At 55.4% G+C, this 23,319-nt stretch overlaps 1 protein-coding gene across 1 annotated transcript; it reads left to right on the forward strand.

Annotated features, from left to right (window-relative positions):
- The first annotated feature begins 645 nt into the window (after positions 1-645).
- Positions 646-21,037, forward strand: UBAC1 (UBA domain containing 1). Its single transcript, XM_082612869.1, has 11 exons — positions 646-987; positions 5,070-5,190; positions 6,036-6,109; positions 10,198-10,305; positions 11,279-11,381; positions 11,658-11,766; positions 12,438-12,666; positions 15,840-15,926; positions 16,672-16,810; positions 20,464-20,575; positions 20,760-21,037. Exons 1-11 carry the CDS (start codon positions 850-852, stop codon positions 20,875-20,877), a joined length of 1,338 nt encoding a protein of 445 aa, XP_082468995.1. The 5' UTR covers positions 646-849; the 3' UTR covers positions 20,878-21,037.
- Positions 21,038-23,319: the final 2,282 nt, after the last annotated feature.

The following is a 23,319-nucleotide window of genomic DNA, read 5'->3' on the forward strand; positions in this document are numbered from 1 at the left end:
GAGCCCGTCTGAGTGTGCCTCTGCAGTCCTGCAGCCTGAGCGCTGAGCCGCACCCTGGAGTCCCCGATAGCGGGAATAGGGGTGGGACGGCAGACCCCGCATTTCTAACAACCTCCCAGGTGCTGCTCGTCTGGGGACCACACTCAAGAGAGACTCTGCTTTAGGGCAATGCAGTCCAAAAGAAACACAACAATAGCCATAGACAATCTAAAATCTTCGGGTAGCCAGAGCTTTAAAAAGGGAAAAGAAACAGGTGAAATCGATTTCAATATACTTTATTTAACCCTATACATCCTATTATTTCCACATGTAGCCAATAGATAAACATTGTTATTTTTAATGCTCTTTTCCTCCCAACTGTTCAAGATCCGGTGTGTATTTTACACTAAGAGCCCATCTCAAAACGGACTCTCAAGCTCCCGGCTCCCGCGTGGCTGCCAGCCCGCACCGCAAAGCGCACGCACGTGCGGGATGAAGGAAGCGGCCCGAGAACTACACCTCTCGGCACGCTCCGGGCGCGTCCCGTGACGTACTTCCGGCGCAGCGGCGCCGACTAGGCGGCCGCCGGAAAACCACACTTCCCGGCGTGCTCCGGGCGCACCCTGTGACGCACTTCCTGCGCGGCGGCAACAGCGCGCCCCCGGCGGCTAAGCGGCGGGGCGCAACGACGGCTCGGGTCGCGGCGAGTGGCGGGCGGCCGGCCGACGGGAACCGGGGCGGGGCGGCGGCGGCGGCCAGCGAGGGAGCGCGCGGGCGGCCTGGCCCCGCCCCCGGCCCGCCCCGGTGACCTTCAGGGCCCGGGCGGCGGGCGCAGGCCCCGGCGGCGGCGGCGGCGACGACGGCGGCACGATGTTCGTGCAGGAGGAGAAGATCTTCGCGGGCAAGGTTCTGCGGCTGCACGTCTGCGCGTCCGACGGCGCCGAGTGGCTGGAGGAGGCGACCGAGGACACCTCGGTGGAGAAGCTCAAGGAGCGCTGCCTTAAGCACGTAAGGCCGGCCGGGCTTCAGGCCTCCCCCTCCCTCCGCCCCTTTTCCCGGCCGTCCCCGACACCCTCTCGACGCGCCTCCGCGAGCCGGGTCCCAGGCAGGGCGCTTTACCCTCTCTCCTCTGGTTTAAGTCCGACGACAGCCCGGGCGGCGGGGCGCGTCGGGAGCGCAGGCTGGGAGAGGCGAAGTCGCCGCCGAAGCGAGGCCTCTAGCGTTTCCAGCATCCGCGCTTGCTGCCGCGATGCGGTTCCCGGAGCTGGGAATTAGTGCCCGAGGAAGTAGGGACCCACGGGAGAGGTGCCTTCTCCTGACCTGCGGAGCTGGCTGCTTGGAGCTGGCTGCTTGGAGCTGCTTCCCGGGGCTGGCACGGGGGCCGGGGCCTGGCCCTGGCCACTGGTGCCCCGTAGCTGGAATCACTTAAAACAGTGAGGCCGCGGGACTCGTCCCTGCGCCCCTGCTTCCCGGCGGCCTTTACAGCGATTGCGTGGGTAGGTCCGGGAGAAGGGGCTTCTCGCCGAGAGGGCCACTTTCTAAAGTTTGTTCCCACGAAATATTCCTTGTCCAGTTCTTTAGGTTGCCGGTTTTTGGAACTAGTTCTTGGCTTTACCTCTGTAAGCTTCTCGACTCCGTATGGCAGGCCAAGACATCTATCTATCTAACTGGCTGCCTAAGGAAACTCGATCCTTTGCACCATGTAGTGTCTCCATGTCGGAATTTAGGACAAAGAGGCCACAGCCTCTTACTGTGCGTTCCGTGTGATAAGTGATGTATCTATTAGTGTGGTCTCCAAGAATAAACTTACAGTTACTGTTCTAGTGACTGCCTATAAAATACTCTTGGGTCCCTCTTGGGAGTATGGTTCTGTGGAGGTGTCCTGTAACTGTCAGACGACAGGCCAGGGAGCGTTCTGGTTGCCAGTCCCCTTCTGGAACACGCTGGATGTGAATAACGGTCTCAGTCTCACATCAGGGGGGGAGGGGGATCCAGGCTCACACACTTGGCTGCTTTCTTCTTTTACTTCTGAGCCAGTCAGGTGATTTCACCACCTAGAAAACCACCACGATAGCAGTAAGCTGCAAGGCTGGGAGCTCCATGAGCATGAAAGTTCTTAGAGCCAGGCTCTTTGCTTATCCAGTACATTTTTTAAAAACCTCCCAGAGATGCTGTGTCTCACCCACTCAGGACGGAAACTTCTTGAGGGCTGGATTTGTACTCACACACCCAGGGCCAGACTCTTGGTGGGCCCGTAACAAACGTGTGGATTGATACCAGCACACTGCTGAGATACTGCGGGTTCGGTTCCAGACCACCACAACAAAGCGACTAGCACAATAAAGCTAACTGCACGGATTTTTTGATTTCCCAGTACATTTAAAAGTTACGTTTACGCTATAGTCTATTATGCGTGCAATAGCATTATATCTGAAAAAGCAATGTACATACCTTAATTAAAAAATAATGCCATTGGAAAAATGGCACCGATAGACTTGTTCGCCACAGGGTTGCCACAAACCTTTAGTTTGTAGAAAACAGAGTATCTGTGAAGCGAAATAAAGCAAGGCACAATAGAACGAGGCATGCCTGTAAACGGAAATAGATTGTCAATCCAGAAGTGCATGGCCGTGGCATGTCACCTGCTGAGTCAGGCCAGGGGAAGCGAGTGGGTAAGTTGGTGTGGCGCTGAGTTAAACTCACTGATGGTGAATATTGGCGTAACTGTCCTCACGTTGTTTTATGGAGGGGAGCGAAGTGAGAACTCTGATTCACAGACACTTGCTGAGGGGGTTCAGGAGCACTCGGGGTTCATGAGGCAGCCAGTTTCCATGTGATGCTAATTATTAGGTTCCTGATACTGGTTATTCCCGTCGCTGTTGGGATGTATCGTTTGGGATGTTTTCTGGCATTACCCTGCTCTGACCTGAGATTTTATCCACTCTGCGATCTCTCCAGGTACGGAGACCCGAGCAGCAGGGGAGTTTCACAACCAAAGAGCCGACATAAATTACGGGACTCAGAGCTGAGCTGTCAGAAAGTACTCCCACCTCCGTGCCCATCCCATTCTGCGGGCAGCGTTCGCTGCCTCGTGGGCCAATTAGCAGGCGTCAGTTAGGAAAGAGAGTTCTCAAGTTGTGGACTTGAATGTCACCCTGGAAACCAGTCCCTGAATGGTGTCGCTGCTTCGCTTCTCTTCCTCCTTCCCGGTTTTCCCCTGGTTCCTTCTTTCTTCCTTCCTCTTTCCCCTCTACCTTGAGAGGACACTGGGTTTCTTCCCCCCACAGTACTCCTGGGAGTTTTATTATTTTTTATACTTTTTTATTATGTATATATTTTTAATTCATAAAGCTGCTTTATCGTTGAAGGTTTATTATCATAACTCTTACAGAAATGGATTGCTATCGTAGCCTTTCCCTTCTTGGTATTACATAGATTGGGACCACCGTGGTGGTCTCTAGCCCAAGCTTGGAGAAAGGGGCAAAGTAAACCATCTTGTGTGACAGGAGGTTCATGATTTTAAGAGAGTTACATCTGCGACATGGTGGGTGTTTTCTGTGTGTGGTAAGCCTGCATGAAACGGCCAGTACGTAACTCGCTGGTATGGCTATTAACATTTCTTAGGTCACATGAAGGTGTATCTTCAAATGACACATGACATCAAGGGTAAGAGAAACTGGTCTCCGCTCTTCTGGGGAGGAAGCGGCTCACTGGCTGTCAGAGCCTCCCCCCTCCAGCGATGGGCTCTGCTGGGCTTTTTTGCTATCACAGCCCAGCTCGCTCCATTGCTTCTGCTGAGAACAAAGCATGAAGTAATCATGCATAGTACGGGTGACTCGTGCTTATGTTTTGTTCCTGGCGCCTGTCGACGCGCTGCGGGGTACGGTTCTTTTCAGGAGCGGCATGAGGGTTGTTTTGGGGAACCGTGTTTCGTGGACTGTATTAGGAACTTGGCGAACCAGCTACTGGCCTGCAGACTTCAGACCTAGAAGCAGCGTAGCCGGTACTTCCGGGGGCAGAGCCATTGTGAGATTCCGGGGGGGCGTCCTCTGTCATGAATGGTCGGAGCGTGTCCTACCATTGGCTGGATTCCACTTGTGTCCCCCCACCCCGCCCCAGTTTTGTGTGCGCCTGTGACAGCCCTGAAGCCCTTAAGATCCGTTTTTCCTGTTTTCAGTGTCAGGTTGCTGAAAACTCCAGTTGCTCTTAAAACGCCAGTATTGAGAGCTGAAGTACAGGCTTAGCTTCTCTCTTTGGGGGAGCAGTGACGTGTGCAGGGTACCTTTGGTGGCAGAGGGAGGTGGTAAGGCGGCCCCGCTTAACCGAGGAAGGCTGTGAGGACCCTGGCACTGGGACTCTGGGGTGGGCGTGTCCCCAGCGTCACAGCAGCCTCCCTCCAGCATGGACTTCAGCATCACCCCCGCAATGTGTGTTCTGGGGTTTGTGGGCCGCTGATCAGTGGGACACAACCACGTGCCAGGTGACCCCCTTCGGGCTCCCAGGAGGGGCCCCGCCAGCCACAGCTTGCTTTGGGGTCTCTGCGGCCGTCGCTTGGTGAGTGATGAGCCGAGGCTAGTCGTGTCTCCTCGGGGTTTTGTGGGTGTTTAAGTGGTCAGGCCCCTGTTTCCTGCTCCCGTGGACCGGCCTCCTCTCTCTGCTGTGTCTCTCTCTCAGCTCCCTCTCGTTTACCTTGGAAGGAGGGAAACAAGTGCACAAATCATACTTAAATCTTTAGGTTCTTGGGAGACGACGGCCCTGCTATTTTCACTTTTAAATCACTCTCCAGATATTTCTAGACTAAGGCAGCAATTCGGGTAGCCACTAATGACCAGCAGGGCGTTCAGTGTCAGAGCCGTGAGCCCGTTTGGGAGCACCTGGCGGGTCCTGCCCTCGGGGGCCAGGTGCTGTGGCGTTTCCTTTGGCTTCCACCGTTGCCAGGGATTCTCTGGTTTCATCTCTGCTTTAATTTCTTAGCTAGTCAGAAAACCAGTCAATTCTTGGTGCGGCTTTGGGCGTCAGGTCCTGTGTTATTACTGTCATGATTAATTGATCTGCTGTCTTGAAACCATGTCTATGGTGTTTTCCTCCAGTGCGCTCATGGGAGCTTAGAAGACCCCAAGAGTGTGACCCATCACAAATTAATACACGCTGCTTCGGAGAGGGTGCTGAGTGACACCAAGACACTCCTGGAGGAGAACGTCCAGGACGAAGGTAAGGGCGCCGCGCGGGCCGGGAGTGGGCAAGGGTGCAGCACCCTCAACGAGGATGTCCCGAGTGGGGCTGAGCAGGGGAGATGCGTCGGTGACATGGTTTCATTTTCCTTTATTGAGACAAAGTGTGCCCTGGAAGAAAACAGATACTGAGGCTGAACCAGCAGCACGCATCTGAGAAACCAAACTGAATTTTGTTATTAATTCTGTTTCCAAGCAAAACCAAGGTCCCCAGAGCTGCTGCAGGCTTTATTTTGGGGGCTGGAAAGTACAGCCGTGGCGGTTGTTTCAGGCGTCTAGGAAGACGCTCTTAACGTACACACATCCATTTATTCACTCAGAGGCTTGTATGTGGAGGCGCCTGGGGAGAAAACTTTGGTTTTCTTGTCTTTCAAAGCACAATTTTAATTGTGGGATTCCCTCAAGTAATCTGTTTTGGAAATACTGGAATATCGTTTGCAGACCTCCATAGCGTCTGGCTGGCAAGCCCAGAGCCAGCTGGGCGCTGACCACGTTGTGGACTGTGGCCTCACCACAGCCCAGGTGCTTAGCTCTGAGGGTAAGACCAGACACTGCGACCTCACAGACGTTCAAAACAAAAAAGCCCTTAAAACGAGAATGCCGGTCCCCTCTGGTGACCCTCAGCCAGGTTCCTGCCAGGCCTGAGCCTGTAGGTGAGCAGGGGCGGCGGACATGGGAGCCGAAGGAAGGCTGGGGCTTGTGTGGACGCTCCGTGGAGGAGGCCCAGAGGGGACCCCTGCTTTACGGTCCTTGGGTCACCTGGCACCCTTTGTGCCACTTTGTGGATGTGAGATAATAACCAGTGCGGTGCACTTTTTATCCTAGATGTCTTGTTGCTGATCCAAAAGCGGGCTCCGGACCCGCTCCCCAAGATGGCTGAGGTCTCAGCGGAAGAAAAGGTAAGTTTCAGAGTTTGGAAGTGGATATCTCTGTGAGGGGAGGTCTCCCACATTGAAGACTTGAAAAGAAACATCTGTACACTGGTTGTCTGTGGACCCTGCGGGTCCCGTGGTCACAGGAGGTATGGTCATGGGGGTTTTCTGTTGTGGCCGGTTGGCCAGTTGACCGATGCCTTTCCGGGTGGCTGGTCTGATGACCGCCTCTGCTTTGGGGGCTGCAGAGAGGAGATTGCGGCACGTTCTCAGGGCCGGGTTTAGTCTTGAGCTCCCGTCCCTCCTCTCCTCAAGCAAGTCCTGACAGAAGAAAGTTAGGAAGTCGCTAAAGACCACCCACCAAACAAGGAATACAGGTGCAGGGGCGGCAGTGAAGGCTCCCGGGAGCACCGGCCTTCGCGGAGTCAGTCCTTGGAGTTGCCACTTGGCTGAGTCTTCCCTCTGATGCAGGCGCCCTGGGGAGACCGTGCCGGTCGTTACCTGTGTAGTGGCCGCCCTGGAAGCTCGCTCCTCAGAAAGCCTGGTTTAGGAGGCTCATCTGTACGTGGAAGATTTACTCTGTCAACAGGCCTTTTTCTGCTCTGAGGCCAGATGCCCGGGACAGAGCAGTGCCGTGCTGGGGGGCAGCCACGTTAACGCCCGTCTTTCCTTGGCTCCAGGGGTAGAGTTTCTTACTTACGCTTCAAAACGCTCGGGAGCATTCACCCCAGAGAAGGCAGGCCAGACTCTGGGCCAGGCCCCGGGCCTGGTGGCGGAACGAGCTATTTTGGGTCTCCTGTGGGACAGGCGGCCGGGAGGAGGCCCTTCTTATCTGCAGCCACACCTGCCTTGGCGTGGCAGGCTGCGGGCACGGCTGCTCACTCCGTTGGGGCCTGCCCTGAGTCAGCCCTGTTTCCCAGAACTGCTGGGTGGATCCAGTTCTCGGGTTACCATTTTGGTCGTTGGCAACTATGTGAACCTTGGTGACTGTGTGAACAGCGGGTTCCCATCACCCCCACGGTCTGGGTAACTTGCAGGGCTGTGGCCCTCACCTTTTTTTCTGTGCGTACTTGTAAAATGTTAATGTCCGTTTTTGTGAATTATTATTAATTTTTATTTTTTATTTTTTTATTTTTATTTTTTGCGGTACGCGGGCCTCTCACTGCTGTGGCCTCTCCCGTTGCGGAGCACAGGCTCTGGACGCGCAGGCCCAGCGGCCATGGCTCATGGGCCCAGCCGCTCCGCGGCATGTGGGATCCTCCCGGACCGAGGCATGAACCCACGTCCCCTGCATCGGCAGGCGGACTCTCAACCACTGCGCCACCAGGGAAGCCCCACAATCCTCTTTTATTTTTTTATTATTATTATTATTTTTTGCTGTACATGGGCCTCTCGCTGTTGTGGCCTCTCCCGTTGCGGAGCACAGGCTCCGGACGCGCAGGCTCAGCGGCCATGGCTCACGGGCCCAGCCGCTCCGCGGCATATGGGATCCTCCCGGACCAGGGCACGAACCCGTGTGCCCTGCATCGGCAGGCGGACTCTCAACCACTGTGCCACCAGGGAAGCCCTATTATTAATTTTTAAAGTCAAAGTAGCACGTGTATTTAGAACGTCAAATAATACTACAGATACTCTAATAAAAGTCAGTAGCCTCCTATCCGTCCTGAGTCACACACTCGAAAGGCAACCACTTGTAATTCTTTCGACTGTGATTCTCTTTCTGATTTCTAAACAACACGTCTTACTTTTATTTCTTGGGATCTCAACTTTAGACGCTGTTGGCTGCTTCTTGGTGGTTGGGGCAGCCCCTCCCCCAGCCTCCCCCGTAGCTCTTGCCATGAGTGTCAGATCATAACGTGGGTCAAAGATTCAGAGTCCCCGTTGTTGTTACTGTTATGTAAGCGTTGCTTTCTGCAGTGAGCAGTCTGCTAAGGTTAGCTGTCCTTTTTTTACGTAGGATTTTGTTTTTCCTGGAGTCAGTAATTGATACCTTGTTTTGTTTGTTCTCTATAGGCTTATCACTGATATTTCAGATTCTGCACCAAAATTGATAAACCCCTCTGAAAACAGGGTCACAGGTGTGCGGCCATCTGCCGCTCCCACTTCCTGGGAGATGCCCCTCAGATCCTTCCGTTCGTCCGCCCACATCAGTTGTGCAGCCCGGGCTGGCCCGCCTCCCTCTGTGCTGGTCCTCCTGCGTTCCCCTGTGTCTGCCTGTTCCCTGACCACAGGCCTGCCAGCTCGGAGCAGCCCCAGGTGGTGCACTGCTCTCTGGGTCCACGGCGGGTGGGCTCAGCTGGGCCCTGAGCTCGGGAGTGGCTGTCAGGTCTGCCTCCCTCTCTGGAGGCTCTGAGGAGGCTCTGCTTCCAGCTCTTTCAGGGGTTTGGTGGAATCCAGTTCCCGCGGTTTGGAGGGCTGGGGTCCTGTTTTCCTGCTGGCTGCGAGCTGCCGCCACCCTCGGCTCCTGGAGGGCGTCTTCAGAGCCACCCGCGGGAGGTCTCACGCGTTGGATCCCTCTTGCTTTGAATCTCGATGGCCAGAGTTAGCCCCGTCCTGATTCAGGGCTCGCCTGCTTAGGTGAGGCCCACCGAGGGTCACGTCCTTCAGGTCGCCGTGCTGTGTGATGTGACCTAACCCCAGAGTGAAGTCCACCTGCCACAGGCCCAGGGTCGTGCAGCCGTGATTGCCAGGGGCAGGGCCGTGGGGTGTCTTGGAGCCGTCCCCGCCTTGTGCCTGCCGTGGGGTTGAGTGTCTTGCTCTTGACTTGTTCTTGGTTTGGTGGGACCAGACCCCCTCCAGCATCGAGGAAGAGGAGGAGGTCTGGAGGCCCTGTGTCCAGTGTGCGGTGGCTGCTGAGCGAGTGCCAGCCGCGTGCGTGATGGCGGTCTTGGCGCTGTCGCCAGGGTGTCTGTGTGGCGGGTGGGAGCCGGTCAGGTCTACTTTTCCTTCCTCTGTGCGTGGTCTGTTTCCTCCTCCCTGATTCCACCTGGAATTTTTAGGATCTCCTGATAACTCTTCAGAGGTCTGAAATTTCATGGTTCGCTTTGATGCACGTCTTTCCCCATTCACCGTGCCTGGCACATTGAAGCTGGAGTTTCTGGAAGTTTTCTGGATTGTTTTCGTTGATTTCCTCCCCTCGTTTTGTCTTCTCTTTCTGGACTTCCTGTTGGATGTTGGACCTGCTTTCTGAGAGATGTTTAAATTTTCCAATTAGATGCTTGTTCTCAGATGACCTTTTGCAGCGTCCTGCTGTGCTCCTGGCCCTCTGAGCGCCGTGTCCAGTGCTCTCTCCTTTCAAGCTCCTCTCTTTCTTTCACCCTCTTTCACTTTTTCTGCCTCTGTTTTGGTCTCTGTCGTCCACGTCGCAGGCTTTCCTCACATCCCCGTCAGAGGCCCTGGGAGCTCACTGGCTGCTCTGTGCCTGGCGGGTCGCGGCCGCCCCTCCTGCCTAGCATCCCGGGAGCCGGGTGGCGCGGGGCTGGGCCTGCCGTCCGGGGCTAGGACCACGCCTCTGCTCCCTGGGCTCCCTGGCTTGGGCTCCTGCAGCTTGCTTCCCCCCCGCCCCGCCCCCTCCGGTGTGGCCCTCGGCCCTGGGCTCGGCCGGGCCGTCCTCTATGCGCTCGGTCTCCACGGAGCTCTCCTCGTCCTTCCAGCTGTTTGCCGTCCTCTGAGAATTCGGTACTGTCTCTCTCAGCTGTATTTTCTTTATTCTTTTTGTGTCTGCCGTCTCTGTTCCTTCGCCGTCGCGTGCGGGGGTTCCAGAAGGAGCAAAGGTGAGTGCGTGTTTTCGGCCAGTCTGCGTGGTCCTCTGCAGCCACCCGCCCGGCCGTCACCCCATGTGATGGTCATTCTGTGGCCACAGGAGACAGTGTCTGTCTTCCCTGTGTCCCGCACGGCCACGCTCCAGCGCCAGCAGGCCGCGATCGTGTCCCCTGTCCGTCCCTGAGGCCACGCACAGAAATCTCCAGAAGCCTCCCTGCTCATCAAGGCGTATATGGCTCCAGCTCCCAAGGACACTCGTTCTTTCCCTGGTTACAGCTGTTTATTCAGCAAACGTAACCTTGCCTCTTGTTGCTCTTCACTCACTGCCGACTTTCCAATTACTTTTCTGTTAGAAAAAACAAGAACAGAAAGCCCCGGATCGAGACGCCATCTTCCGAGCCACCGCTGACCTGCCCTCCTACGACATGGACCGGGCCGTGGTGCAGACCAACATGAGAGACGTGAGTGCCCGCAGGGCCCGCGGCCACCGCCTGGGAGCCTTTGCCACCGCGTGGGGCTGCGGGAGTTCCTGGAAGCCCTTGGGGAGCTGGGCGAAGGGGACACAGGAACTCTGTGCCCTGTTTTGGAGCTTCTTGTAAACAAATTAATTCAAAATAAAAAGTTTGAAAAGACGTTGAAAGGCAGGACTGAAAGGATAGATACTATGGGGAAAATGTTAGTTTTGTCCTAAGTTTGGTAAAAAGCTTTCAGAAAGAAATCTGACTCTTGTTTATCTTGGATTGGAAACTTCTAAGTTAACAAAGCTGAGTGTTTCCAGTGCTCCCGAGGGAGGGCTGGGCAGGAGTAGGGGACGGCCGCCCCCGGGACTGAGGGCCAGTCGAGCGTCTCTGCCTCAAGCTGGTTCGGTTCAGGAACACGCCTCTCCGGGGTCTCTTCCAGAGAGTTCCTTGTTGATCAGGGCATTGGAACCCGGGCACACCTGTCTCTTCCCAGCCTGTGTGTGTGTGTGTCTCACGATGGCCGAGACTTATGGGGGTTAGGGGAGGGAGCTGGCGGTGGGGGGTTCTAATGACATTCCCAGCAGCCCCGCTTTTTAAGAAGATGAATCGGCTGCAGGTGAAAATTAGAGACCTGCGTCTGTGGAGCCCGTGGAATCAGTCACTTTTCTTCAGTGAAGCCAAAGGAGGGCTCTCAGCTCACTTAGTGACCAGTGGGCCAGACACCTTCCTCGTGGGCTGGATGGCTGAGTGACATCACCAGGTGTTTGTGTGTCTGTGTCACCAGCGGGAGGCCGTGTCACAGCCCCCCGTCCGTGCCAGCCAGAGCCTCTCCTGCCCGCCCTCCTGAGACACCTCGTTCCTGTTCTCCTCAGTTATCTGGACATCGTGTGACTCACAGATCTGGAATTTTAGGACAGGGCATGTCATCTCAGATCCAAGTAGCTTTGTTGAGCATCTTTTCCTCTCTCTGCAGTTCCAGACGGAGCTCCGGAAAATCTTGGTGTCTCTCATCGAGGTGGCACAGAAGTTGCTGGCGCTGAACCCGGACGCGGTGGAATTATTTAAGAAGGCAAACGGTAGGAGCACGCCCCAGGGTGGACGCTTACCCTCGGCCGTTCCTTGTACCTGGAAAGGGCCAGTAGGTGGAGGCTTGGTGAACCGCTCTCACCGCCGTCCCGTGTTTATGCAGGCGACAGCTGATGGTCCTCTCTCGGGTTTTCTGAGCTGTGAGAGATTTGCCACAAACGCCTGGTCCTCAGACACTGCAGCGGCCCTCCAAGGGGCTCGGGCGAGCACCCCTCGCGCGGCCGGGCACTGCCTGAGGCCCTCACAGTGCCGTGTCTTGCCCGCAGCCATGCTGGACGAGGATGAGGATGACCGTGTGGACGAGGCGGCCCTGCGGCAGCTCACAGAGATGGGCTTTCCCGAGAACAGAGCCGTGAAGGCCCTGCGGCTGAACCAGTACGTGCTCCCTCGCCAGACGCGGCAGGCTTGGTCTTGTGGGGTCCCCCGTGGGACCCAAACCCTTTGATTGAATTGTTTCCAATACGTGTGAGTGTTTAAAGAGGACCTGAAATGCATGTCCCGGGAGTAACGTGACTGGGCGTCTCCAGGTGTTTCAGGGCAGTTGGAAGTCGACTCACGTATTGGGAACGTGACGTATGATGATGGTTCTGTGCATTTCACTGGGCTGTGTTTTATGGGAACTCAAATCGAAGCTTGTTCACAGTAGGGCTGTGGTCAACTCCAGAAGTGTACGTGGTGGTGTCCTCAATAGTCTCCTGTAGTTTCTTGTTTCTAGTTACTTGCCCTTCGTTTATGTTCAGATCTGAAATAAATCATCTGTAACTGACAGATGGTCAGTGGGCTGTGTTCTTTTTTGCTTTGGACCCAGACTCGTGTGTACCTCCCGGGTTTGGTTTCCTTTACTTTGCCCGTGGGTTTCCGTGTTCTGGCTGGGGCCTCAGGGCAGTTTGGGGCAGGGCCAGAGCTCCAGACATGCCAGATTCTCATTACAGGGATCGGCAGCTCGTGGTAGGGAAGCCATGAAGTCGGAGAGGCTTTTCTTGGGGAAACAAAGGCCCTGGCTCCCTGGCCTGGGGCTGCTGCACAGAGCCCGTCTTACCTTGCAGCATGTCGGTGCCCCAGGCCATGGAGTGGCTAATCGAGCACGCAGAAGACCCCACCATAGACACGCCGCTTCCAGGCCCGGCCTCGCAGGGAGAGGCGGGCGCCGAGGCCGCCCCCACCGGGGGGGCCGCTGCCGCCGGGACCAGCGCAGAGGATGAGGAGGCCAGAGACGAGCTGACGGAGGTCTTCAAGAAGATCCGGAGGAAAAGGGAGTTCCGCGCAGACGGCCGGGTACGTGTTGACGGGCCTGGGTCGGGCAGGTAGAGGTGCTGGTTCTCCCGAGGCTGCATCGTGCAGAGGAAGCTGCAGCCACGTTGGCGACCGCAGGCTGAGCCGCCGGCCCTGTAGAAAGCGAGGCCGGGGGAGGAGTCTGCACACAGACCTGGGGCCCCTTGAGTCCCCGGGTTTAGCATGAAGTTTTCCTCGCTGGCGTCCAGGTGGCTGTGTTTTCCTCCGAACGGTTAGTCCACACGCCTGTCATCTGAAAAACTCGCGATCGGGTCCTGTCCGTATCATAAGTGTCCTCGATCCGAGGGGTTGGTCGGGGGTGCTGCCCAGAGACTGGAGGGCCACCCGCCCACCTCGTGGGACCGTCTTGTGAGCGGGGAGGCTGCTCAGGCTGCCGTCCACCAGGTAACCCGGCGTCTGTGGGATTCAGGGGCCCGGGGTCCCGGTGCCTCTGGCTGTACTTGGCCAGCTGACCTTAGTGTGCGTCTTTACGGCCACCTCTTCACTGTCACCTCATATTTGATACTTTTGTGTCTCCCTGTTCTTTTTCACTGTTCTCTTCTTTCATTAGGGTTTAATTTTAATTTAACCTTCTTGGCTGTTTTTCATATTTTGAGGATGTTCTGGTTATTTTTCAGATCATAGCTCTGTCTGCTCTGGCGTTAGGGCTCCAATTCTTCATGTCCTCCTGATTCTGCTCATGGCCTGGTTTTCTCAGGGTGCGATGCCTCATCGTGGGCTCACCTGTGGGCTTGTGTTTCTGTGGGACTCCCCATTGGCCGGGCTGTGGAGCGCCCTCTGTGGTTGATTCAGAGTTTGCTTCTGTGGGGTTGAGCGGGACCCCGAGCCAGGGGCCAGCTTTCATGCTAACCATCCGGCAGGGCTCCTGGGCCATGCAGAGTGTGACCCACGGCGCTGGGGTGTGGGTCTTCCCCTGCCCCTCTCTCTGGGGATGCAGACCCTGCTCAGGGTCCTGGTTTGAAGCTCCAGCCCCCCACCTTGCATGGACCCAAGGTCGGTGTCCTGTGTGTGATGTTAGGCCCCAGCCCCGCCCTGATGAGGCCTGTGCCCGCCATCCCCCCAAGGCACACCCTCTGGGAGGCTAGTTTGTTGTTCCTTTGTTTCTGTTTCTTCGGGGTTTTCCCTTTTTGAGTTCTGCTACGTGTTCAGAAGTACCTGGTTACTTTAGTCCCGAGTTTCCCGGTCCTGAAGGACGTGTATCTTGTTGGCTTAGTCTTTTGGGGAAAACCCAGCCCGGGTCTGGCACTTGGGCCCCTGTTCGGGAAGGGCAGCCTCTCCGTGGGTCCTCGTGCTGTCGGGCTCCACGCGTTCTCCTGTGGAGGTCCTGCGTGGGCCTCATCACGGCCGCTGCCGGGTAGTTCACGGTCTTGGTCACCGACTTAAAGGCCTTTCCTCCTCTGGGTGTCGTTCTTGACCATCTTAACATGCTCATTTTCCCAAAAGGGTGTCGAGGCTTGAGGGGCCAGGGCCTTTGATCCTGTACCCGTCAGGGGGATGGTCCGATAAGGGTCAAGACGTTAGTTTAGATCTGGGGAGACTGGACTGGACAGCAGGGCTTGGACTTGAGACCCAAACAGACGTTTTGCTGCCTTGCACCCCCTGCTCCTAACACCCCACCCCGGAACCCCCCCAGCTGCAGACAGGACAGTGACCGTGCAGGGCCTGTGGGCGCAGGGCCCCTCTCCCAGTGCTGGGAAGACGGGCGGAGCATCTGGAATCATCCCCAGATGTCCTGGGGCATCATTTCCTGGGCTGAGACAGGAGTCTGGAGAGAGGATGGTTTTTATTGAAACCAGTGGCAAAGGCCATCCTATCCTTGGGTTTCAGAGTAGATTCCGGGCGATTTTATGTGACCTTGATATCAAAATACTACCGCCTGGTGGGCTCTGCGCCCAGCGATCACTCACAGGGCCCTGGAGATAGGAAGTGGCCCTGGAAGGCAGAGGAAGTGGATCCTAAGCAGAAAGTGCTGACTTGTGAGCTCACCGCATGCCGTTTGCTCCAGCTGAACGCCTTTCCTGATCTGCCCGCAGCTGCTGCTGCTTCTGTTGGGTTCTCTTTGAAACAGTCCAGACTGACTGCACAGTGGAAGGGGTGCTGTCCACGAGGCCAGAGAGTGCCGGGGCCACGCGAGCGCCCACATGCTGACCCGAGGGGCCGGTGGCGTGAGGCCAGCCGACATCCGTGCGAAAGCTGGGGGAAGATGACGTCAGGACCTTAAAGGGCACGGTCCGACCTTCAGGGAATTAAGAGAATCCTTTGAAACTTTGATGAAGCCTTCACCTTTTTGTGCAGAGTTGAGCCTTTCAAAGGTTGTAGAATAAAAGTCAAGGATAAAGTGAAGGAATGTGTCGTCATGTGACTTTTGTCCGAAAAGTGTACCCCCCAAACGTGGAGCGCTTGGGTCATTGTTCCCTCCAAAAACCAGCATGTGTTTAACTTGCAGCTTAAATTTTGTTAAATACGTTCAGAATTAACTTTAGTTTCTTTTTTTTCTTTCTTTTTTTTTTTTTTTTTTGCCGTACGCGGGCCTCTCACTGTTGTGGCCTCTCCCGTTGCGGAGCACAGGCTCCGGACGCGCAGGCTCAGCGGCCATGGCTCACGGGCCCAGCCGCTCTGCGGCATGTGGGATCTTCCCGGACCGGGGCGCGAACCCGTGTCCCCTGGATCGGCAGGCGGACTCTCAACCACTGCGCCACCAGGGAAGCCCTAGTTTCATTTTTTTTTTTAAGATAAAGTGTGTCAAAAATCACCGACATTTTTGTCTCCGCTCAAATGGGAATTGCTGATGTGACCTTTCTCTGACACGCTCGTCCTGGATGATGAGCCCTCTGGAATAGGCTGCGTGAGGTTGTGAAGACAGGTCTACCCAGACAGTCACGGGGACACACCTAGAAGAACCTGGGGTGGGAAGGCGAGCCTCTGGCCGAGAGCAGGCGCGCCCTCCACCTCCCGGCTCCGTCCCTCTGTCGTTCATAAAACCAAGAAGTGTTTCAGTAAAGCTATAGGGAAACAGAGTCTTGAGAGAGGAAACCCTGTGGTGTTGCTTTAAAACACCCCCTGCCAAGGTGCTGCTCGTGAGACGTGGCTCAGCCCCACAGCCTTGCTGCCGGGGCCCCCGTGAGCACGGCACTGAGGCCCGGCTTCTCCTCTAGGCCGTCATTGCCCTGATGGAGATGGGATTCGATGAGAAGGAAGTGATAGATGCCCTCAGAGTGAACAACAACCAGCAGAACGCCGCCGTGAGTACCAGGCCGTGCCTCGGTGACGCCCCGTGTGTCCTGAACACTCTGTGTGTTTGGTCACCTAACCGTGCAGTCAGTTACTTTGGTTTTGAAGTGAAACAATGGGGTAGATGGTTCAAACAGTATACAATTTTTTAAATACTGAGAAAATTCTGGGCTTTGCCTTTTAGAAAAACGTACATGTTCTGTGGGTGACTGTGTTACACCAACGCTAAGATGGTTCCCATCCTGTGCACACACGCCCACGGCCGATGGAGAGCTGCCTGGGGAGGGGCTGGGGGCGACAGCTTGGTCCACTTGGGGGAATAGAGCTAGTCTGGCCCACAGGAACCAGGGAGGCGAGGTGGGCCTGTGCTTTAGCTGTTGCTGACTCACTGATGCGCCAAGAGGTGCTCGCTCAAGCCCAGGGCCGCTTCCCGCGACAGAGCCCAGGTGTGCTGTGCGTGTCTTACCTTCTTCTCCCAGCGCTCGGGCGGGTGAAGCTGGCGCCCGGTCAGGTCCTGGAGAAGCTGCAGCCGTTACATTGAGCTGCGGTGCCAGGATCTGCCAGGAAAGCCAGGCTGGTGCTTCGTCTCTGTGGCCCGTCCTGACGTGTGTAGCACCTGAGTCCAGGCTGGGCTTGCTTTTCTGTCAAGGCCCCTGCCGGTCAGGGCAGCCCTGGGAGCTGGCCAGGAGCCCTGGCTGCAGTGTTTGGGTTGATGGGGTCCGGAGGGCACTAAAGCTGTTGCTCTTGTGTTCGCAGTGCGAGTGGCTGCTGGGAGACCGCAGGCCCTCTCCTGAGGAGCTGGACAAGGGCATCGACCCCGACAGCCCTCTGTTTCAGGCCATCCTGGATAACCCCGTGGTGCAGCTGGGCCTGACCAACCCTAAAATCTTACTAGGTGTGTGCCTTCTTTCTGCTTGTGCAGGGGCGGGACCTGCCTGCCACACAGATGTCACCGGCCGATACCACAGCCGCCACGCCCCAGCAGCTGCCCCTGCCGGGTCCCGGGTGGCTGCAGCCTGAGTCACTGTAGGGCCCGGAAATCAGGTCGTGCTCGTGGTGTGACAGCCTCTTGTTCGGTGACTCCATTCAAGGTGTGAAAAACCAGTTAAAGTGGATTATCTAGTCTGGGCCAGTGTAGCCAGCACCCAACAGGTTAGGACCGTGTGTGAGGGGCTGTTGGTTGATTGTAGCTCTTACTCTTTGAAAGGGTTTCTTTGGCATTTGTTTTGATTGTGAGATATAATACACATACAAAAGCGTACATAATTTTTGTAACTTTGAAGAGTAATAATAAAACTAATAACCGTGTTCCTGCCACTCAGCTTTAGCCTAGAGTCCCTGGGGCGCCCCCCGCCCCCTGCTGCGGTGACCACGCCAGCGTTTGCCACTCCTTTGCTTCCTCAGCCGTGTTGCCGCGGGTGTCTGTGTGCTTAAGCCATTCAGTTGCCGCCTCTTGTGTTCTGGGCCAGCTGCTGGGACCGACTTTCTGAAGGGCCGTAAAGTACTTCATTGTGTGGATGAAGTCAGTACCGTGGCCGACTGCGCTACGCTGCTGCCCGACGGTGCCTGCGTGGCTTCCTGGCCTGCGGGCTGCTCTGCGCGCTCCCGTGGCCGCTCCTGTTGCAGGACGGTTTCCCCAGGCCTTGTGCCCTGGGCCGGGCTGGCGGGGCCCAGGCGTGTGTGTGTGTTGAGCCTGCTTTCCAGAAAGGGCACCCCCCGTCCACAGCAGCTCACAACCCCTGCCGCTGGTCCTCCCGGAGCAGCCGCCCAGGCAGGCACAGGTGCTTCTGCGTGCGTGGCTATTTCCCTGATCTCTAAGGCCCAGCCCCTTCCAGAAGTTTCAGCCTCTTCTAGGACCTCCGCTGGGAAAGGCCTTCTGCCTGACTTGTGGCTGCTTTCCCTGTTGGATCGTCTTCTTATCACTCGGAAACTTCTTCCTGCCTGCCACACGCTGATCCTTTAACAGACGTTTAGATCTCAAAGATCATTCGTTGGTTTCTGGCTTCTTTATCACTTTGATGAACAGATGTCCTGTATTTTAATGCAGCTGAATGTGTGGGTTTCATTGATGATGTCAATCTTTAAAGAAAGCCCTCTGATCCCAAGGTCAGGAAGACCTTCACCTTTATCTTTTTCTAGTAGTTTTAAAGTTTCTTATTGAAGTCTGTGGTCTCCCTGGAGGTGTGTGTGGCATGAAGTAGGGATTTTTTCTCTTTGTGCCCAAACTCTGTACGTCAGCGACGTGTCCTATCGTGAGTTTATTTCGCTCTTTGTACCAGGCGCTCAGCAGTCCTTTCCACACCGAGAGCATCTTCCCGCCCTCCGGCTCCTCGGCCACCTCAGGAGATTCACATGCTGCCTGGGGTCTGTCCAAAGCCTTTTCTAAAGCAATTCTTTTAGTATCTGACCACTGAGTGTGTGATTTGCTGTAGGTTTTTTTTTTAATTTCTGAAGATATAATTGGTCAGATTAAGGAAGTTCCCCTTTCCCTCCAGCTTAGACGCTAAGTGTTCTTAATCATGGATAGGTGGTCAGTTTTACTGGATGCTTTTTCCCTATCTATTGAGATTACCGTGTGGTTTTGCATCTGCTAAATTGAGTGTTTCTCCCATTTCTAAAACAAACCACACGGAGTGAGTGCCACCCAGTCTGCAGGCTCTGAGTCGGTGACCTGGACAGGACACACACTGGCCCAGGGTCCTGCCCCCTCAGGCCCCAGGTCCCAGGCCTCCTGCAGTCGCCAAGTCCCCGCCTGGAGAGAATGACCTGCCTGTGAGGTCACCGGCCTGTGGGCACCCCTGCAGCTACACACTTCTCTCAAAACATTTCCGGTAGGATTTTTAATGACCTTTGTCTCTTTAGATGAAGTAAAGTAGTCATTCTAGAACGTTTGGAAAGCACAGAAAAGCGTGGAGAAGTAGAAGTCACCCCTCCCTCATCAGTGGGTTTCCTCCTGGTGGTCCTGCGAGGTCTGGAACAGATGCAGCCACACTGCAGGGCAACTTTATCCTGCTTATTTTCTCATCCCATTTGATGCCTTTTCTCTTGGTGCGTTTTTTACTCTTTTAAAAATGAGATTTTAGTGGTACAGGTGTTTCATTCTATAGATCTGTCACGTTATTTAACAAATACCGTTCCCGTTTCTGGTCATTTAGATTGTTTTTCGTTTTGTTGCTTTTGAACCTACTCCACCTCCTCTTCGGGTGCAGCTCCCGTTCCCTAAGGACAGGCAGCTCTAAGTCAGATGACCCGGTCGAAGAATACAGACGTTTAAGCTCTTGGTGATGCCTTGACAGCTGACGGGGCCTCTGTCCGGCTGAGATGCCCGCCCTCACCCCCACTCCTCGCACAGGGACCCAGAGGCTCCGTCTGTTCCTTTGAGCACTTGTCTTCCGGCCGTTGGTGTTCTTTCACTTGTCCCCTCTGCACCGTCCACCCGTCGTGTTTCAGCTGCCTTGTTGAGCCTAGAGCTTTGTTAACGGCTCTTTATACATTAGGAGCATCCTTGGTCGCGTGCCGCACTTTTCATTTTTAATGCACGAGACGTGCAGAAGAAAGACCTTCCTCAGATACATCTTCATCTCTGGTTTTTCATATTTAATGTGTTTTTCATCGTTTTGTGCAGCTCTCTCCTCCTTCTGGAATTACTTTTGCTAAACCCACTGTATATTTCGTTCTCTCAGATGTCACGTCATCTTTCTGGATTCTCTTTCTGATATTTTTAACTGGTTTGCAGAGGATTTTAATCAGGAGGGCTTGGTTGCCGGGGGGTGAGGGCGTCAGGTCGTAAACGTAATGAAATCAGACTTTCATGCTGAGCCCTGCGGTGAGGCCCCGTGGCCCTGAGCAGCTGTGAGCACCTTGAATAAATGCTTCCCATGAAGCCCGTAAACTTGGGACCACTTTCAGTGACACAATTTGACGTTGGCAGACGTGACAAGGTCTGGCATAGAGCCGTGCTTCCCAGACGTGAGGGCGACCGTCCGCCCTGCGGTCGCTGATGAGTCTCACCAAGTCGGCCGGCGTGTGTCTGGGCTGTAGAGCTGTTTGCTGGAGGCACCTCTGTTTGTGGTCGGACATTTTATGGAAGTGTTTAGAAATGCAAAGTTTTCATTACAAAGAGCTGCTCGTTTTTAATGTGCTAGTTTTTTTTTTTAAGTCACTCCTTAACATTGAACATTCTGATTTTTCCAATTAGGTATTATTAAATTGGCAACAGTATCCTTATGTAAGTCTGTTCTGCATCTGACTGTTTTGTCAGGGTAAGGCTTGAAGTGGAGTTACTGAGTCACAGGCTGTCACTCTTTTAAGATTCCCGGTAGCTGGTGCCAGACTGCTTTCCAGAATCGCTGTGCCTGTGAGCGCGCGGGCACGCCGCCCCGCCCTGCCAGCAGCAGCGCCCTGTGTCAGCTCCCTAGACACTGTCGGGTGGCGGCTAGCAGGGGTTTCTGGGCCCCGGCCACAGAGGACGTACCCTTTAGTCCCTGCAGCTGCATGTCCGGGTCTGCGGGTTGCGGGCCCTCAGGCAGCCCCGTCGTGTCCCCGCAGCGTTCGAAGACATGCTCGAGAGCCCGCTGAGCAGCACCCAGTGGATGAACGACCCCGAGACGGGCCCAGTCATGCTGCAGATCTCCCGCATCTTCCAGACCCTGAACCGCACGTAGGCCGCGCGCTCCAGCCGCCGGGCCCAGGAGGGCGGCCTCTTCCTTCCCAGCCGAGGGCTGGGAAGAGCGGGCAGACCCCGGGGTGCCCCTGGGCTGGGGAGGGGAGAAGGGTGGGCCGGAGGGGGCCCCACCCCGGGTGTTGGGCGCCCGGGCCCCACTCGTGCTTGGATCTTCCTGCAGAAAAACCTCTGTGGCGGCAGCGCGCTCGGCCGTGCCTCTAGCCTCTGACAGTGTTTACAGACAACGTCGTCACCCCGGGAAGGGGTCACCTCCCTCCAGTGTCCCTCTGGGCCCTTGAAACGCTACTTGAATTGACCTGTAGGCGCTGCTCATAGAGTCCACTTGTTATTTGAAAGATGGCATGTTTCAATCCAAAGTGTTAACGTCAAGGGTACTAACTTAAGTACAAAAACTCGCAGACGACTTTTCTTTAATAAATAAATACCCCTTTTCCAATTTTCTGTCTCAATCTTATTTCAGTGCCAGAGAGGAAGCTGCGTGCGTCCTGGTGACGTTCGCACTCTCAACACAGAGCACGCGCACCTCCTCACCCGGGACGCTTGATGCCGCCCCACTGACGCTTTCTTGGCGGACGCGCGTGTCTTCCTTGGAGTCGAGGGACCGTGCCGTCACCTAGCCGGCCTGCGTTCCCGAGTCTCCGACGGTGGAAGCTGAGCGCCACAGGGACTTGCCCTGCCTGTCTCTGGCCGCCGTTTTTTTAAAACATTATCTGTGTTTTTAAATGAGAACTGACCAGCCGCACCATCCGGGGGCTGGCCTGGTGCGTGCCAGTGCGGACACGTGTGGATGCGGATGGGCCTCAGACTCACCGAGGGCACCTTCTTTCCTGGCAGATGTTTAAGGGGGTCCATTGGTTAGAAAAGATCAGTGCGCAGGTCAGATCCCCCTTCTCAGACGCCCGTGCACTAGCCACTCATTTTGGTCAAAGAAATCCTGTCCCTTTGACTCCCCTGGACGGCCAGCCTCCTGCAGACACAATTCCACGTTGCTTCTTCCAGGTTGGAGGGAGGGGACCGTGGTAGCTAGGCGTCTCCCGGGTGGCTGGCAGCCCGCCTGGCTCTTGCTCCTATGACGTTTCCTTCCCCGTGTGGGCCCACCGCACCCGCCTGCAGGGGGACACCTGTGATGAGCCAGCCCGCGGCCCTGCGGTTGGATGCCCTTCACCATGGTTCCTGGAGGACCTTTTCTTCCTGTGCGCCTCACGCGGGTCTCAGGCGGCCCCGGGCGGTGTGGGAAAGATGCCCAAGGGGAGGCCTCTGCATCCGGGGCCTGCATGCAGTCCAGGGAGCCTGGGGTTGAAGGCTTCTGTCCTGGTTGTGGGGTGGGGTACTGCCCACGGGTGGCAGGGGCAGGCGGGAGTCTGGGGGCATGGTGCTGGTGGGGGGACTGGGCTTTGCAGCCCTTAGGACTCACACTCCCTTTATAACAGATACCCTTGAATGCCTCCTTTACTGTCTGTGGTGAAATTCCCAGAGACTATAACCTAATAACATGCCTAGTTTAAAAAGTCACTTTAATGCCATGACAGGAACATGAGATTCTCAGGTACAGCCGTTGCAGAAGGAGAAGATGAAGTTGTCCACTCTTGGTGGTTAAACACATTCAGACCAAGACAGACGTGGAATTCTGACTCAAATACTGGGGAGGATTGCCATTGGTGACTGACTCAGGAGGGGCCTCGGGTCTTGATAAAGTCACAAACACGGCAAAGTACGTTTTTCCCATGATTTACGCAGCAGTGGCATTCCTAGAAAATTCCTAGAGTTAAGAGTGGGTGTGACTGACGAAATGGTCACACACTGAGGTGTGGGGAGGTCATTTTGGCTCATACGTGATTTGGCTTGAGCTTTGTGCTAACAGCCTGTCTTATGGCCTCAAACACATGCATCTGCTTTAACCATGGAAGAAAAGGATACATTTGACAATCAAAATGAGTCACTGTGGTTCGGGCTTCGAGGATGGAGCTGGGGGCTGTTGTGGATGTGGTTTCAGAAAGTTTCTGCTTCACTGAGAACTTGAATTTTCTTTTTCTTTTCTAAAAAATATTTATTTGGCTGCATTGGGTCTTAGTTGTGGCACGCGGGAGCTTCATTGTGGCGCGCAGGCTCAGTAGTTGCGGCACGTGGGCTTCTCTAGTTGTGGCGCACAGGCTCTAGAGTGCATGGGCTCAGTAGTTGAAGCGTGCAGGCTTAGTTGCCCTGCGGCATGTGGGATCTTGGTTCCCCAATCAGGGATGCTACCCGAGTCTCCTGCATTGGAAGGAGGATTCTTAACCACTGGACCACCAAGGAAGTCCCGAGAACTTGAATTTTCTTTCTTTCTTTTTTTTTTTTTTAATATGTATGTATTTATTCATTTATTTGGTTGCACCAGGTCTTAGTTGCGGCAGGCAGGCTCCTTAGTCGCGGCATGTGAACTCTTAGTTGCGGCATGTGTGTGGGATCTAGTTCCCTGACCAGGGATCGAACCTGGGCCCCCTGCATTGGGAGCGTGGAGTCTTAACCACTGTGCCACCGGGGAAGTCCCGAGAACTTGAATTTTCTGACCTGTATGAGACTCAAGGTCATCACCAGCTGTCCTCAAAACTGTTTGCTAGTCGCCGCCACCTGCACCCTCACGGTCTCAAGGTCTCCCCTGGTAACTGTGCATTCTGAAGCCCAGCCGACCCAAGCACCCTTCCTTCTTGCCCGCTCCAGTCCTGATTCTTGACGAACAACTG

This window comes from Mesoplodon mirus, assembly GCF_964341445.2.
Source record: "Mesoplodon mirus genome assembly, chromosome: 1".
In the NCBI taxonomy this organism is placed as follows: domain Eukaryota; kingdom Metazoa; phylum Chordata; class Mammalia; order Artiodactyla; family Ziphiidae; genus Mesoplodon; species Mesoplodon mirus.